The sequence below is a fragment of the Mesocricetus auratus genome, unplaced genomic scaffold, assembly GCF_017639785.1.
Source record: "Mesocricetus auratus isolate SY011 unplaced genomic scaffold, BCM_Maur_2.0 Super-Scaffold_100021, whole genome shotgun sequence".
Classification (NCBI taxonomy): Eukaryota; Metazoa; Chordata; class Mammalia; order Rodentia; family Cricetidae; genus Mesocricetus; species Mesocricetus auratus.
In genome coordinates this window covers 35050500-35064358 of record NW_024429202.1, presented here as the reverse complement: position 1 = coordinate 35064358, position 13859 = coordinate 35050500, and the positions used below count along the sequence as shown (strand labels likewise).

The 13859-nt window shown below is 47.6% G+C and overlaps 1 protein-coding gene across 2 annotated transcripts in view; it reads left to right on the top strand.

Moving 5' to 3' along the window:
• The window catches only part of Tgfbrap1 (transforming growth factor beta receptor associated protein 1), a 45464-nt gene extending 32409 nt beyond the window's left edge, over window positions 1–13055 (top strand). For both annotated transcript variants that reach the window (XM_005075358.4, XM_040729152.1), the window contains exons 7-12: window positions 866–923; window positions 3360–3503; window positions 5771–5917; window positions 6697–6856; window positions 8278–8711; window positions 10500–13055. In XM_005075358.4, coding sequence (XP_005075415.1) covers window positions 866–923; window positions 3360–3503; window positions 5771–5917; window positions 6697–6856; window positions 8278–8711; window positions 10500–10676 — 1120 coding nt within the window. In that variant the 3' untranslated portion in view covers window positions 10677–13055. The remainder of the gene's footprint in view (window positions 1–865; window positions 924–3359; window positions 3504–5770; window positions 5918–6696; window positions 6857–8277; window positions 8712–10499) is intronic.
• Window positions 13056–13859: the final 804 nt, after the last annotated feature.

Sequence of the window (13859 nt, the reverse complement as noted above, 5' to 3'; positions counted from 1 at the left end):
AGTTGTTAGCTCTTTCCATAGCTTGCAGTGAGCACATTATGGAATGCTGGTGTAAGTTGCATATCTCTTAATCAAAATGCCTGGATAGGAGAATTTCCTAATCTGGAACTCTAAAATCTGATATGCTTTAAGACCTGAAACAGGCTCAGGGAAGGGCTCAGTGCCTCTACAAGCATGAGGACTGGACCTTAGACTCCAGAACCCACAGGAAAGCTGGGCACACGTGGCAGCCCTCATGGGGCCTGCTGCCTCCTAGACTACACAACCAATGGACTCCAGGCTCAGTGAGAGACCCGGCTTCACTCAACAGAGTGGAGAGTGATGGAGGAAGATGGCTGAAGGCCAGTGTTGGCCTCCACAGGAACATGCCCCAAACACATGCAGACTACACTGGGGACTACACATGCGCGCGCGCACACACACACACACACACACACACACACATACACACACACACACACACACAGAGAGAGAGAGAGAGAGAGAGAGAGAGAGAGAGAGAGAGAGAGAGAGAGAGAGAGAGAGAGAGACCCTAAGTTTTTTGATCATCTAGTTTGTCCTTGAAGTTTCATGTTTTGACATGTTTCAGATTTCAGGTTTTATATTAGTCTACTCAGCCTGTTGGTTTCAGATCCAGAATGCACACTGACACCTGGTGATAGTGACTCAGGATGTTGTATCTACAGAAAGTCATATAATGGCCCCAGAGATTTAAAAGAGAAGGTTCCAGCTGACACTTGAGATGTGGCCCTGACCTCTCTGGGGGTCACCTGCTGAGTGGGAAGAAGACCATGGGCAGAGCATGAGCTATGCCTGTCCCAGACAGTGTGCTGTGTCTGCTTATCCTTTTCCTCCTTTTCCCTAGGTATTTTGCACTAGGACTGCTCTATCATTACAATAAACAAGATGCCTCTGCAGTTCAGGTGAGTTCGAAAAGCTTTTAGTGGGCTAGCAAGGTGACTTGGCAGGTAAGAGCACCTGCTATGCACTGCTCAACACCCCGAGTCTGAGCCTCACAACCCATGGTGACAGAAAAACCAACTTTTGAAAGTTGTTCTCAGACCTCCACATGCGTACTGAGGCACACAGGCTTCCACATTTATACATACACCACACACCCACACACACCCCTCTCCCCCGAAACACACGAGTATGCGTGTACACACACACAGAATTTTTAAGAAAGCATTTTAGTATTGTTAAAAGACCATGACCTTTAATTTTGTGTTACTCCCATCAATCAATAGAAAGTGCTTTTGTCTGATCTGGCCTTCTCTACAGAGAGCAAGCCTAACACTGCTCAAAAGTGGGAAAGTGGGAAGTGTTGGCTTCAAGTCTCTTCCTGATAAAAAGGCCAGGAGGTGATGAAGTGATGTCTTTAAATTTCTTTAAAGAACATTATGAAGCTTGAGTTTGGGAAAATTGAAGAAATGAAAAAAGGCTGATTTCCTTTTTAAAAATGAAAAGGGGTCTGGAGCGATGGCTCAGTGGCTAAGAGGCCATACCAGCACCTGAGTTGATGGCTCACAACCTTATAACTCCAGATCCTAGTGATTGGCCCCCTCTTCTGGCCTCTGTGGACACTGCACACATAGACACATACATACATACATACACATCAATATGTATTTAGAAATTTGTCACATAGTAATGTACACATTTCTTGGATTCAGTGTACCACTTGACACGAGCTTACAGTGGAAGGTGGTGTAGTCATGGTCACTGGTGTCCCCACCTTCTTAACTGCTCACCCTCTCTCTGCACTGGGAAACTTGGAGCTCCTCTGTTTTAGTTCTTTTATTTACCCCGGTGAGCGCAGAACACTAAGGATTATTTCTCTAACTGTATTTGGTAACTCATATCTAACTTTCCCCTGCCCATCCCCTCCCTGCCCTTCCTAACTGCTAATATCCACTGCTTTTCATGACTTCTGTGACATTAGCTTAAAAATGTACTCTTTTTGCTGAGCCAGCAGGCATATGACATCACCTTTAAAAAATTAGGGCAGCAGGTAACAGTTGCATTGATAATTTCCCGTTAGTAACAGCAGCCATTGCCAGTGAGCTAGGCAGTTGCTTCCCTTACAGCACCAATGCAGAACCACAGTGATGAAGTTCATGCCCTGCTCTGTGGAGGAGCTGTGATGTAAAGGCCAGCAGGGATGCTGGGCCTGAATTCAATGGCATCGATTTGTTAGCCTTGTCTCTTGGCTTGCACCTTACACTTTCCATTGATCTTTACAGAGCATCTTCTCACGCCCTGGGGAGAGGCACTCCTGTCTGCCCTGTTACAGCAGCGCAGATCGCATTGGGTGCTAGTTCCCTCGAGAGCCTTTTGTGTAACATCGGCTCCCTGGCTTTGCTCATGCGTTCGTGAGTTTAGTCTGCAGCTACTTTGCTAAAGCATCACAATGACATAATTGCGGAGCGAAGAGAACAGGAAAATGAGTTCCTGCCTCAAGGCCAAGAGCAGATTTGGATATTACAGACAGAAAGTGTATTTTTAAGACATGGTAGCAGCATCTTTAGAATTACTGCACGTGTGCTATGATGATGTTAGCCCAGCTATAGAGAAAGATTTGCATACTTGGATAATATGGAGTAAATATTCCTAAGTGCCAAAGTTTCATTTAAAAAAATCAATACTTTTTAGTGGACCTTTGATTCAGTTATTTAATAACTGAATCAGGACTGAATTCAGGACTAAAAAATTCATATGCATTAAGCATCGTAAACACTTTTAATTGAGGGGATCACCACCATTTTAAATTGCAACTTATTTTAGATTTTGTAGTATTTGCGTGAACAAAATGAAATGTCTTGGACATAAGACCTGAGCCTAAACTAAATTTCACTCATGTCTTACACAAATAGCATGAAAGTAATTTATACAATACTTTTTATAAGTCTGTGCTCAAAAGACTTATGGTGTGGAATTTTCCACTTTTAGCATCATCTCACATTGTAAAGAAAATTTAGCACCTTTGGATTTTCAGATTTGTTTCTCAAAACAAAACAAAACAAAACTGGTCTAGGAATTTACAGCATTCTGTAGAGCACCTTTTGTTCAAAATTCTGGGGACCAGAATTGTTTAAAATGTCAAGAGTTTTTCAGATTTTGAAGTGATTCATGGGCAGTGAGAGCCACCCCAGCCAGCCATCCAGTCTGCAACCCTGAAATCCAGGCTGCACCGTCAACATGTTTGCCAGTGTTCGGATTCTAGATTCACATGTGAGGGATGCTTCATCCCTGTGTTTTTAGAAGTCTTAAGAGAGTTAGAAAACAAGGGCTTTGTAAGATAATTCTACAGACATACAACATTCTGGATTTAAAGTTTCTTGGTTTTCATTTCTTTTCAGTTGTGGGTGAACATTGTGAATGGGGACATCCAGGACTCCACACGCTCAGACCTGTATGAATACATCGTTGATTTTCTTACCTACTGCTTAGACCAAGAGCTGGTGTGGGCCCATGCTGACTGGCTGTTGCAGAAAAGTGAGGAGGTTTGTGTTTCATAATGCATTCTCTTCAGAATGGCTGGTAAAAGACACCAAAGCACGCTCAACTGTAGGTGGAAGGGGAAAAAAGCTGCACTCATTCTCCCCATTTTCTTTGCACTGTTTTGAATCCCTTCCTTTGAGCAAATGCCACAGTGTGCTGCTGCTGAGGTCCTGCAGAGCCCCCCTGCAGAGCCTCTCTAGAAATACAGACAGTCTAGTGTGCGCATGCTCCCGCTGTTCTGCAAACACACTACAGTTCCCTCTGCACTTGCCGGGGGACACAAGTCTGCATTTTGTTTTCTGGGATGGGAACAGGTTGTTACCCTGCACAGCCTGGTCCTTTGGAAGAAGGACCACTGGGACACATCAGGAAGGCCACCATCCTTCCTCTTCTGTTTCTGCCTCTCCTACTTAGAGGCCATGGACATGGAGGTGTGAAGTTGCCTGACCATGACCAGGCTCCTCTTGGAGGCTGAAACAGTACAATAGTGAAAAAACAACCGTTGACTCTTGGCTGTAGAGCCGTGGTTCTCAACCTTCCTAATGTCGAGACCCTTTAATAGAGTTCTTCATATTGTGGTGCCTCCCCAACCATAAAATTCATAACTGTAATTTTGCTGTTACGAATCGTAATGTGAATATCTGACATGTGACCCCACAGGTTGAGAGCCAGTGCTCTAGAGCCAGGCAGCATGCTTAGGATAGAAAGACGCAGACTCTAGTGAGACCCCACAGGCCACCCTCACAAGCATAAGGGACCCATTTCCTTGCCCCCCCCACCTTGGAGAGACAAGATCAGACAAGCTCAAGGCAGGACAGGGCAGGGCAGACTCCCCTGCTGTGCATTGTACTTCCTGAGCCAGATCAGAGCCCTTATGCTTTCCATATTGAAACATTTTCAAATTACATTTATTTATTTGTGTGTATTTGTGCACATACATGTACATACATGTACCATACTGTATGTGTGATTATCAGAGGGCAGCTGAGGTTCTCACCTTCCTCCAAGCACTTCCCAGGGATTGAACTCAAATATCCAAGCTTGGCAGCAAGAACTCTACCTGCTGAGCCAGCTCAGGGGCCTCACCTTGTATATTTTATTTGTATATTAAAATATATTTATTCCATCCTCCTTTACCCCTACACGTGTCTACAGGACACACCAGCACATGTTCCTGTGGTGTGGATAGAGTCATTGAAAGGGTTAGGTCCTTTCCGCTCACTGGGCAATCATAGGCAAACACACAGATTCTGTGTGCACATTGTGGCCACCCGTTGACCTTTGTTGTCTCTTGAAGGGCATGGTTCACAGATGGGGTTAACAGTCCTTTCATCCCAACACTCAGAACGCAGAGGCATGTGTATTTCTGTGAGTTCAAGGCCAGCCTGGTCTACAGAGTGAGTTCCAGGACAACCATGGCTAAACAGAGAAAGCCTGTCTTGGAAAACTAACCACCACCAACAACAACAACAAAACTAAAAAAAAAAAAAAAAAAAAAAGACTGAAAACAAAAGGAAAAAACAAACAAATAGCAGAGCTTTTCAAGGTCATGTAGGCAGGCAGAGCTGAGACACAAATCCATACCTGGAGCTGGGTCATGTCTCTGGTGTTTGGGGTTCAGAGGATATGTGGAATGTGTACATGCAAAGCTGTGGGCACGCAATATTACTTGCACATGTACGTGTACGGTGAACCCAGCAAGGTGTAATGGCCTTCTTAGGATTTTCTCAGAAGGCAGAATTGGTCTAGAGTGCTCCTCATGGCTGACATGGGAAGGCAGCCTGGAAGCTGTTCAGGGACCACAGGCTCAGATGGTGGACTAGCCAAACACAGGAAATAATCTGCTAGCCAGACATTGTATTCAGACAGCCAAGAGCACACTGCCTTTTCATTCTTTCTAAATTTTTCTCGCTTAAACTTTGCAAGGCACAGTCTCTATTTAGGATAATCTTAATAGCACTAGTGTTTGTTGCATGGCTGTCAAAGCCTATTACCATTGACTGCTCCATTCATCGGTTGCCAACCATTCTAGGAGAAACCCCAGCAGCATGTGGGGATTGTTTCGAAACGCCAGCCTTGTTCCTGTCTGCACCATGCCCTTTGTTTGGTCTTTCTCCCGCATTCTTACTAGATGTTTTCTTCCATATTTTTGAGATAAGTGTGGCATCTGCTTAATACATCAGCATAGTCTGCATGGTGTTAGCCAAACGGTAAACATTAAGTGACTAAAGGAAAGATGAAGAAAACTGAATTGATGCTCTTTCTGCAGATTGGAGTTCAAGTTTTCACCAAGAGACCCCTGGATGAGCAGCAACAAACTAGTTTTAATCCAGATGACATTATTCGTTGCCTTAAGAAATACCCTAAAGCCCTGGTTAAATATCTGGAGCATCTTGTCATCGACAGGAGACTGCAGGTGAGCACTCAGAGGCTGGACCAAGGTCCCTGGCTGCAAAGTCACTCACAACTTAGGGAAACGAATCTGACTGTCACTTTGGGGGCTGGTCATGTCCCCAGCTTGTTGATGTGCTTGTTGATTATCTGAGGGAGTATGCGCCTTTGCGGAAACATTCCGGAGGGAAGAGTTAGATGTTTTTATCTCCAGTCTCACAGCCACTATACTTCTCTTTGTTACTATCCTCAAAGGAAATGGGAGAAGCTGCGCCATTTATAGAATACCAGAGTGAAGATAACCCTTCCTGTGTCCCCCACCCGTGTTAGTCTTCTTTCCATCGTTATGACAAAATTCTCCAGGCAATTAACTTAAGAAGGGCAGGGGTTTGTTTTGCCCACAAACCTGGAGCTTTTGATCTGTGACAGGTTGTCCCATTCTTTTTGATGATGCATCTTGGCAGAAGAGGGCAGTGCCATCGTCAGAAAGTCAAGAGGGCAGAGCAGGGCAGGTCAGGGCAAGGCATTTGCTGAAGTTCCATTGTCCCTGCTGTGGGCCCACTCCTTCCTATTGGCTCCATCTCTTCCAAGTCCCATCCCCACCCCCCAGTAGCATCCCATGGACTTTGAGGGTACATTCAGCATCCACACTATAGCAGCATGACTGTAACCCCTTCCTCTGTGTTGGGGTTCCTGGGGACTTTCCAGTGCCCTGATGGTGTCCTGCCTACCTACCATGTTTAAGACTCCAGCACAGCCTCCCTCAGGTAAACACTGTGTCTGGCGCATCCCTGATTTCCACAGAAAGAGGAGTACCACACCCACCTCGCCACCCTCTACCTGGAAGAAGTGCTGCGGCAGAGGGTAGCCACTGACAGCAAGGACATAGAAGCCACTGAGACACAGGTCAAACTCCGGAGGCTGCTCCAGAAGTCTGACTCATACCGTGTCCACTTGTTGAAAGGTGAGGATAAGCTTTGAATCCCAGTGAGAGACTTCTTTGGGGCTGGGACTGGGAGCCATTGCCCTGTAGGGTGCTTCCTTGAGCCTCAAGGCCCTTTTCCTTAGAGCTGTCCTGATGAGTTTTGAATTGAGCTTTAAAACACCACGATTCAGGTCTTTCCAATGATTTCAGTACCTTCATCACTCAGTATCCCTGGAGGTGTCATGTGGACCCCCAAGGACTCCCCAGATCTGCGATGCTCATGCCCTTAGGAAATGTCATAGTCTGAGCATGGAAACTGAGTAGCTCCCGTTTCCTTACCTCTGTCTGTGCCTTAAATATGGCAGCCTCCTAGTAGTTAATTCCTGATGCTTCACTGTGGGGACGATGCCAATGCATGTGTGCCGTGGCATCTGGCTGCCGCTGTACCTGTACAGCCAGGCCTTTACCCCCAGGCTGGTAATATCTGCCTTGGGCATCAGGCCTGAGCAGCAGCCCATAGTGGCCAAGCGACAGATGCCAATGCCTGTCATTTACTCTCTTGGCCCTCAACTGAGAATCGTCCTGGGAATATCTTGTGTTGCCCCCTTTTTCATAGCCCACAGGGGAGCAAAGTGACCTTGGTAGTGAGACTTAGCCCATCAGCCCACTGAGGGGAAGCCTTGATGAGGACTGACACACCTCTGGGCTGTGTCATTTCTAGAAGCTTAACTGCAGGGGGAACAGAGGAAAAGTTTTTATTTCTGCAGACACTCGTGGGATAATACAGATAGGATTTTTTAAAATACCTTGAACCCATGTTCCTTTCAGCAAAGCGTATGTCAAATTGGAATAAAGGGTATTGGACATGGCTTTTTAATAAAATGGATATTTGGAATTTATCTGTAGGTTCTGCATCTGCAGAGTCAACCAACTGTGATTAAAAAATATTTCCCCCTAAATATCACAGCCTTATAGTCAGCCACATTTACACTGTGTCATAAGTCCTTCAAGTCCTTAAGACTATAGTGTTAGGTACTTAAACACTGCAGGGAATTTGGGGCTCTTTCTTAGAGAGTCTTGACTCTAGTTCCCCTGAAGACATGGAGGGGGAGACAGCTGTTCCCCCTGTGTGTTAGTCATAAGATTCCATACTGGAAGACAGAGTGATGCTATGGTAACCGCAGACCAGGAGCTAGGGTTCCAGCGATGCTTAGGGGCCTTTTGAGACCAGACTCACCCATTGGTTCATAGCAGTGGAGTCTGTCTTCAGTTTTTCTGTGACTCAAGAGTCACCAGGGGAAAAAAATCCAAGGAGCCACCACCTCCCTCAACCAGCTAGGTGGCAGTATTTAGCAATGTCTAGGTAGCCAGATAGCCTGCTCTTTCTGAGGCTGCAGGAACAAGCAGGTGAGCTCAGCCAGCCAGCTCAGTGTTACTGAGTGCCAATTTTTATCTGACAGAGAAGATCCAGGACGCTGGCCTGCCCATGGAGAGCGCCATCCTCCACGGGAAGCTGGGCGAGCACGAGAAGGCCCTGCATATCCTGGTGCATGAGATGGGGGACTTCTCTGCAGCTGAGGACTACTGCCTCTGGGGCTCTGAGGGTCAGGACACAGCCTGCCGTCAGCACCTTTTCCACACACTGCTCGCCATGTACCTCCGCGCAGGCCCCTCTGCCCACGAGCTGACTGTGGCTGCTGTGGACTTGCTGAACCATCACGCCAGGGAATTTGATGCCACCCAGGTCCTGCAGCTGCTGCCTGACACCTGGTCAGTGCAGCTTCTCTGCCCGTTCCTCACAGGGGCTATGAGGGACAGCATCCATGCCAGGAGGACCACACAGGTGGCTCTTGGCCTGGCCAAGTCAGAAAACCTGATTTACATGTATGATAAGGTGAGTGCCTGGCCTTTGTGCCAGCTTGCTTCTCTGCAAGACCATGTTGCACGAGAAGTGAGTTTTTAGCCTATGAAAATACTAGTCTTGGTTAGTTCTTCTTTCTGTTCTACATGTATCGAGTGTTCCCATCAAGAGACAGAGATCTATGTGAGCAGAGGCAGAGGCTGCTCTGGCAACATCAGTGAGACCTTTTCCATTTGGACACTGGTAATCACGCAAGTGTAGAGCTGGATGTGGTCACTCACTGTCATCCCAGCACTTGGGGGGTGGGCCAGGAAAATGGTCAGGACCTCAAGGTCAGCCTGGGGTGCATAGTAAGTTCCAGACCAGTGTGGGCTTCAGTGCAAGACCCTGTCTCAAACAAACAAAACTAGGCAGACTGTGAAGGGAAGGTGAGTAGTCTATGAATAGTGACACTCCCCAGATACATTCTTTATGCCTTTTGGAGCACTTCATAGCATCATGGTGGTGTCTTTTGGTGTCCTCTCTAGTGCACAGAGGACAAAACTGAGCCTTGTGACAGTCACATGGAAGAGCCCAGAAGGAAGTACCTCCTAGGCCAGTTCAGAAACCAACATGGTTGACTGAAAGAGAGGAATCATTTATTGTCCCACACATAGGCCTTCCTTAAGACCCGTGTGGCCTGGAAGATTCAGTGTCACCTCTTGTCTTTCTAATTCCTTCTCGCTTCCCAGCACATGTCCTGGCCTTAGCTGCCTGGCCATGTGGCCTGCTGCCTTACCTCCTGCCCTTGGTACCTGCTGAGCCCACCACCTGCAGTATTTTCCCTTTCTCTTTGTGAACACCCAGTCAGCATTTGGCCTGCCTCTTTTTCTCCACCTTAAAGCCTTAAGCTTTAAGTCTTTTGCCGACCCACACCCTTGTGTGTGCACTGACAACTTCCTCTCTTACTTTCAGATAGTGAGGACAGGGGCCTTTATTTATGCTTTCCTAGTGCCAACCCCTGCACGCTTCAGGGCTGCATGTTGAGGGCACTAGTCCATGCAGGAGAATTCCCTGAGTTGCTGCTTGCCCCGTCAGGGGACTGACTTGCCCAGACTGTTGGAGAGATTGTATAGAAAAATCTTAAGTTATGCAACTCAAGTCTTAATTATCAGACAAGGGCCAATAGTGACAGGTACCGTTTCTTACTAACTTTCAAAAAATGAAATTGTGATGTGAGAATGATGTGCCACTAATTAACTGAGTGACTGTGACCAAATCCCTGATTTGGGTCCTGCTTTTTATATGCAAATGAGGGTCTTACTTGGTCCCACTCAACTCCAATAGCCATGCTTTTCTGTCAGCCTGGGGTTAAGACAGTGAGTGCTTTGAGAACGCTGAAGGGAAGAGTTTGTATAGAGATTTCCAGACACACAGTGGTTACTTTAAGAAAACTAACTCCTGGGACTGGAGAGATAGATGGCTCAGAGTTGAAGAGTGCTCAGTGCTCTTGCAGAGGACCTGGGTTCAGTCCCCAGCACCCACATGGTGGCTCACTTCAGTTCTAGGGGTCCGATGACCTTTTCTGGCTTCTGCAGGCACCTAAACTCATACAGGCACACACAGATACATATAAAAATGACTAAATCAATCTTTAAAAATAAAAGGAAAGCAACTCTGCCGCTTCCTCTGTCTGCTCTCTAAGGATGGTTCTGTTTGTTTCCATTTGTTGTACCCTATGTCAAGAAGTTGATGGGGCGCACTCCTGGCGGCATAGTCCACGGCAGAATGTACATCCACCCCGACTCAGCCTCCTCACTGTTTATTGCTTTCTGTTTGCAGATGAAGCTAAAGGGAAGTGCAGTCCGGCTCTCAGAAAAAAAGCTTTGCCAGCTCTGCCAGAACCCTTTCGGTGAGCCTGTGTTTGTCAGATACCCAAATGGAGGGCTCGTGCACACCCACTGTGCTGCCAGCAGACACACGACCCCCAGCTCACCCAGCCCTGGCACTCGGACTTGAGAAGCGCGGTTCCAGGCTGCAATGGGGATTCTGAGTTCTTTTCCAAATCTGCTTTGTGCCAGCCAGCCAGAACAAAGGGAAGGAAGGCATCTGGGTGCCAGGGGAGTGGTATCCTTGGGAAATGAGGGCACCTCACCACTGATTGTTCTTTGTGTGAATGTAAACAGAAGAGGCCTGAAACCCCAAGAATAGTGACAGGCCAGAGACTACCCGTCCAGGAGGTTACCGTCATCCAAAGCACAAGCCAACTTTGAAAAGCAGGCAGTGTAACCTGGGTGATCCGGACACAGGTGGGGCCCAGAAATGAGACTCAGGCAAGTGTCCAGGGTGCAGAGTCCTGAGGTGGGCACCTTGCCTTCTGAGGAGGTGTGCTCTTCACAGAGTCTCTGCATCTGCCGCGAAAGTGGGCATAGTTTCTGTTCTCCCCATCCAGCTGTCAACCTCCAAAACCCTTTGCCTTGTTCACTTAAGCACTCAGTTGGTGTAAGGTCCTATGCATCGGACTGCCTAGCACATGGAGATCTATTTAGAAACAGATAAAGCTTGAAGCAGGCGGGATGGTGAAATGGTTTGGTGGGCAGAGGCACTTGCCACCAAGCCTGACAACCTGAATTCAATCCCCGGATCCTATATGTGGGAGGAGAGAACTCCCATAGGCTGTCCTTACACACACACACACACACACACACACACACACACACACACACACACACACACACACACACACACACAGGGAAAAGAAAAAGAGATCTAAGTGGGAAGCTGCTTTGCCCGTCCTGAAGACTGCAACAGAGAGGGGACCCAGGCTGTATGATGGCCAGTAACAGGTTGGTTTCCATCCACTTGATTGGAAACCTCTTGATGGGCATACACAGCTAAATATTATCATTTGAATTCACATTATCTGTGTAGTTTTCTCTCGTTTGGAATTTCCTCAGCCATTTTCATTACAGATATTCCTTTCCTCACTGAAGTGTACCTCCTAATGACTACTTGGGAACATCAAAGGGAAAGAGTAAACCGATGAGCCTTCCAGGGGAGGCTGGCATCGGCCTCCGCCCTATAGCCGTCCCTGTTTCCCGACGGTGTTTCCGAGGGGCCTCAGGAGGCATTCTGGCCGGGCCACCTGCTCTGCCGGCACTTTCTGTGCCTGCCGAGCTTTCCTGAACGCTCAAAGGAAAGGCCTCATCCACGACCAACCGGACTTGGTGATTCTGTGTCGTGTCACAGAAGCTGCAGCTCTTGCCATTTCACTGCCCTCCTTCAAGTCATCCAGCCGTCGTCAGGATGCTGGTTCTGAGAGCCTCAGGGCAGACAGCACACCCTCTTCTGTGATCGGTGGGCTGACAGGTCACACCCTCCCTCCACGCCAGCCTCCCCTCGGTGCCCACTCTCCACACGATGCTCCCTGTACTTACAATGATCAGTGTGTTCCTTTCCTCTTGGGATTCTGAGTAAGCCAGGAAGTAAAAGCGTCTATTACCCCGTTCAAGGGACTGACACCCTGTTGAGTGTCTAAGAATAAATGAAGTCTCCTTGCAGCTCCCCTGTGTCCCAAGGATGACTGAGAACACTCTCCTCACTGCATAATATTACAACCTATGAATTGGCATCTTAATTCCCAAAGAACAAGTTACCCCGTGAGCAGTGTCAAACCTAAAAGCGCTGTTCTCCCTGCACAAAATGGTTCAGTCTCAGAAAGGGCGCATGACTGCTCACTCCTAACATGGGGACACTAGTCTCTTCTCTGAGTATTGAGCGACAAAGTTGAACAGTCCAACCCCCGCCAAATCCTTTAATGCAAACAGTTCTACAAGGCGAAGAATCACCTCATATGTTGCGAATCATATCTCCTCAACTCTCCCAAGGGCCGTTTCTCAAATCCCATTTTAAAGATGAACACATGGTCCCATCACAGCCCTGCTCACAGCCGGTGACTGTCCATTGAGCGGTGCCATGACAACCGGCCTTTTTCCTCCCTTTAGGCTCTGTGCAAGCTTCCTACTTAGAGCAGCATGGGCTGAGATTGGTTCACATTCATAACTGACGGGCGGGACTGTTTAATTCGGGGGAACTGTTTACCTGCTGCTGCCTACCAGGTGTTAACGGAGGCCCGTCACCTGGTGTGTGGGCACCGGGTGTGGGCACAGAGCTGAGAGGTCTCATGAGCCATGCTTGACACTCTGGAGCACAGAGCAGTGAGTGCTCGGTCACACTGTCACTTGTCACCTGTTGCACAACTGGGGCAGCCCTTGCTGTCTGCTTGCTCTCCCACAGGAACCTCTGTCCTCATAGCTTCCTTTGCCTCTTAATGGGTCCCAAATCCCCAAGGTGTACAAATGTAAACTTGTTGATTTTATTAAAATTCTTCTAATTCTTTGTTCTTTTGGTCATTTTTTAAGATAGAAATTACCCTGCTAAAGTGCTGTTTTCTACATATACTGCCCCCCTGTAAGGCGTTCTAGAATAAAGCTGCACTCTGACTTTCCCCTGTGTCCATGGAAGTCCCCGCAACAGCTGCAGATGCCCCCTAGGCCTGCTATGACTTGGCTGGGTTTTAACCTCTTCCCCTCTGTTTATCTCCTGCATGTTCCTAGGGCACTCTTGTACACTCATTGCCTTCAGGTGAGCGATGCACTCAACAGTTGTGCACCAAGATTTCTAATGACTTGACTCATTCTCCTTCAAGTGGAATGCTCTTAAGCCCCAGGCTCCTGCATTCCTGACCCTGAACACATTCCAGGGGTATAAACAAACCTCACCTTTGATTCTCTACTTTCATGGGTGAAGAGATGCCTCAGTGGGTGAGAGTGCTTGTTGCAAACACGAGAACCTGATCTGTGTTCCTGGAAGGCAGGAGCAGATAGCCTGTAAGCCCAGGGGTATGGAAGGTCAGGGACAGCATTGCTCCAGGTTCAATAAGACCCTTGCTGTGTTCAGGGAATGAAGAAGAGTGGCAGAGCAGGACACCTAAGACAGCCCTCTTGCCTCCATATGGCCCTCCTCCCTGAAATGGTACACAGGCGTGTACCAAGTGTTTTCACATCAACCCTGGTCCCTGAAGTGGTCACAGCAGATCATTGAGCAATCCTGTTGAATGTCAGTCCTGTCTCATTGGCTTGCTTCCTGGGTACTGCTCCATCTCTTGAGCATAGGGGACTATAAGTGACTTTCTGACTCTTA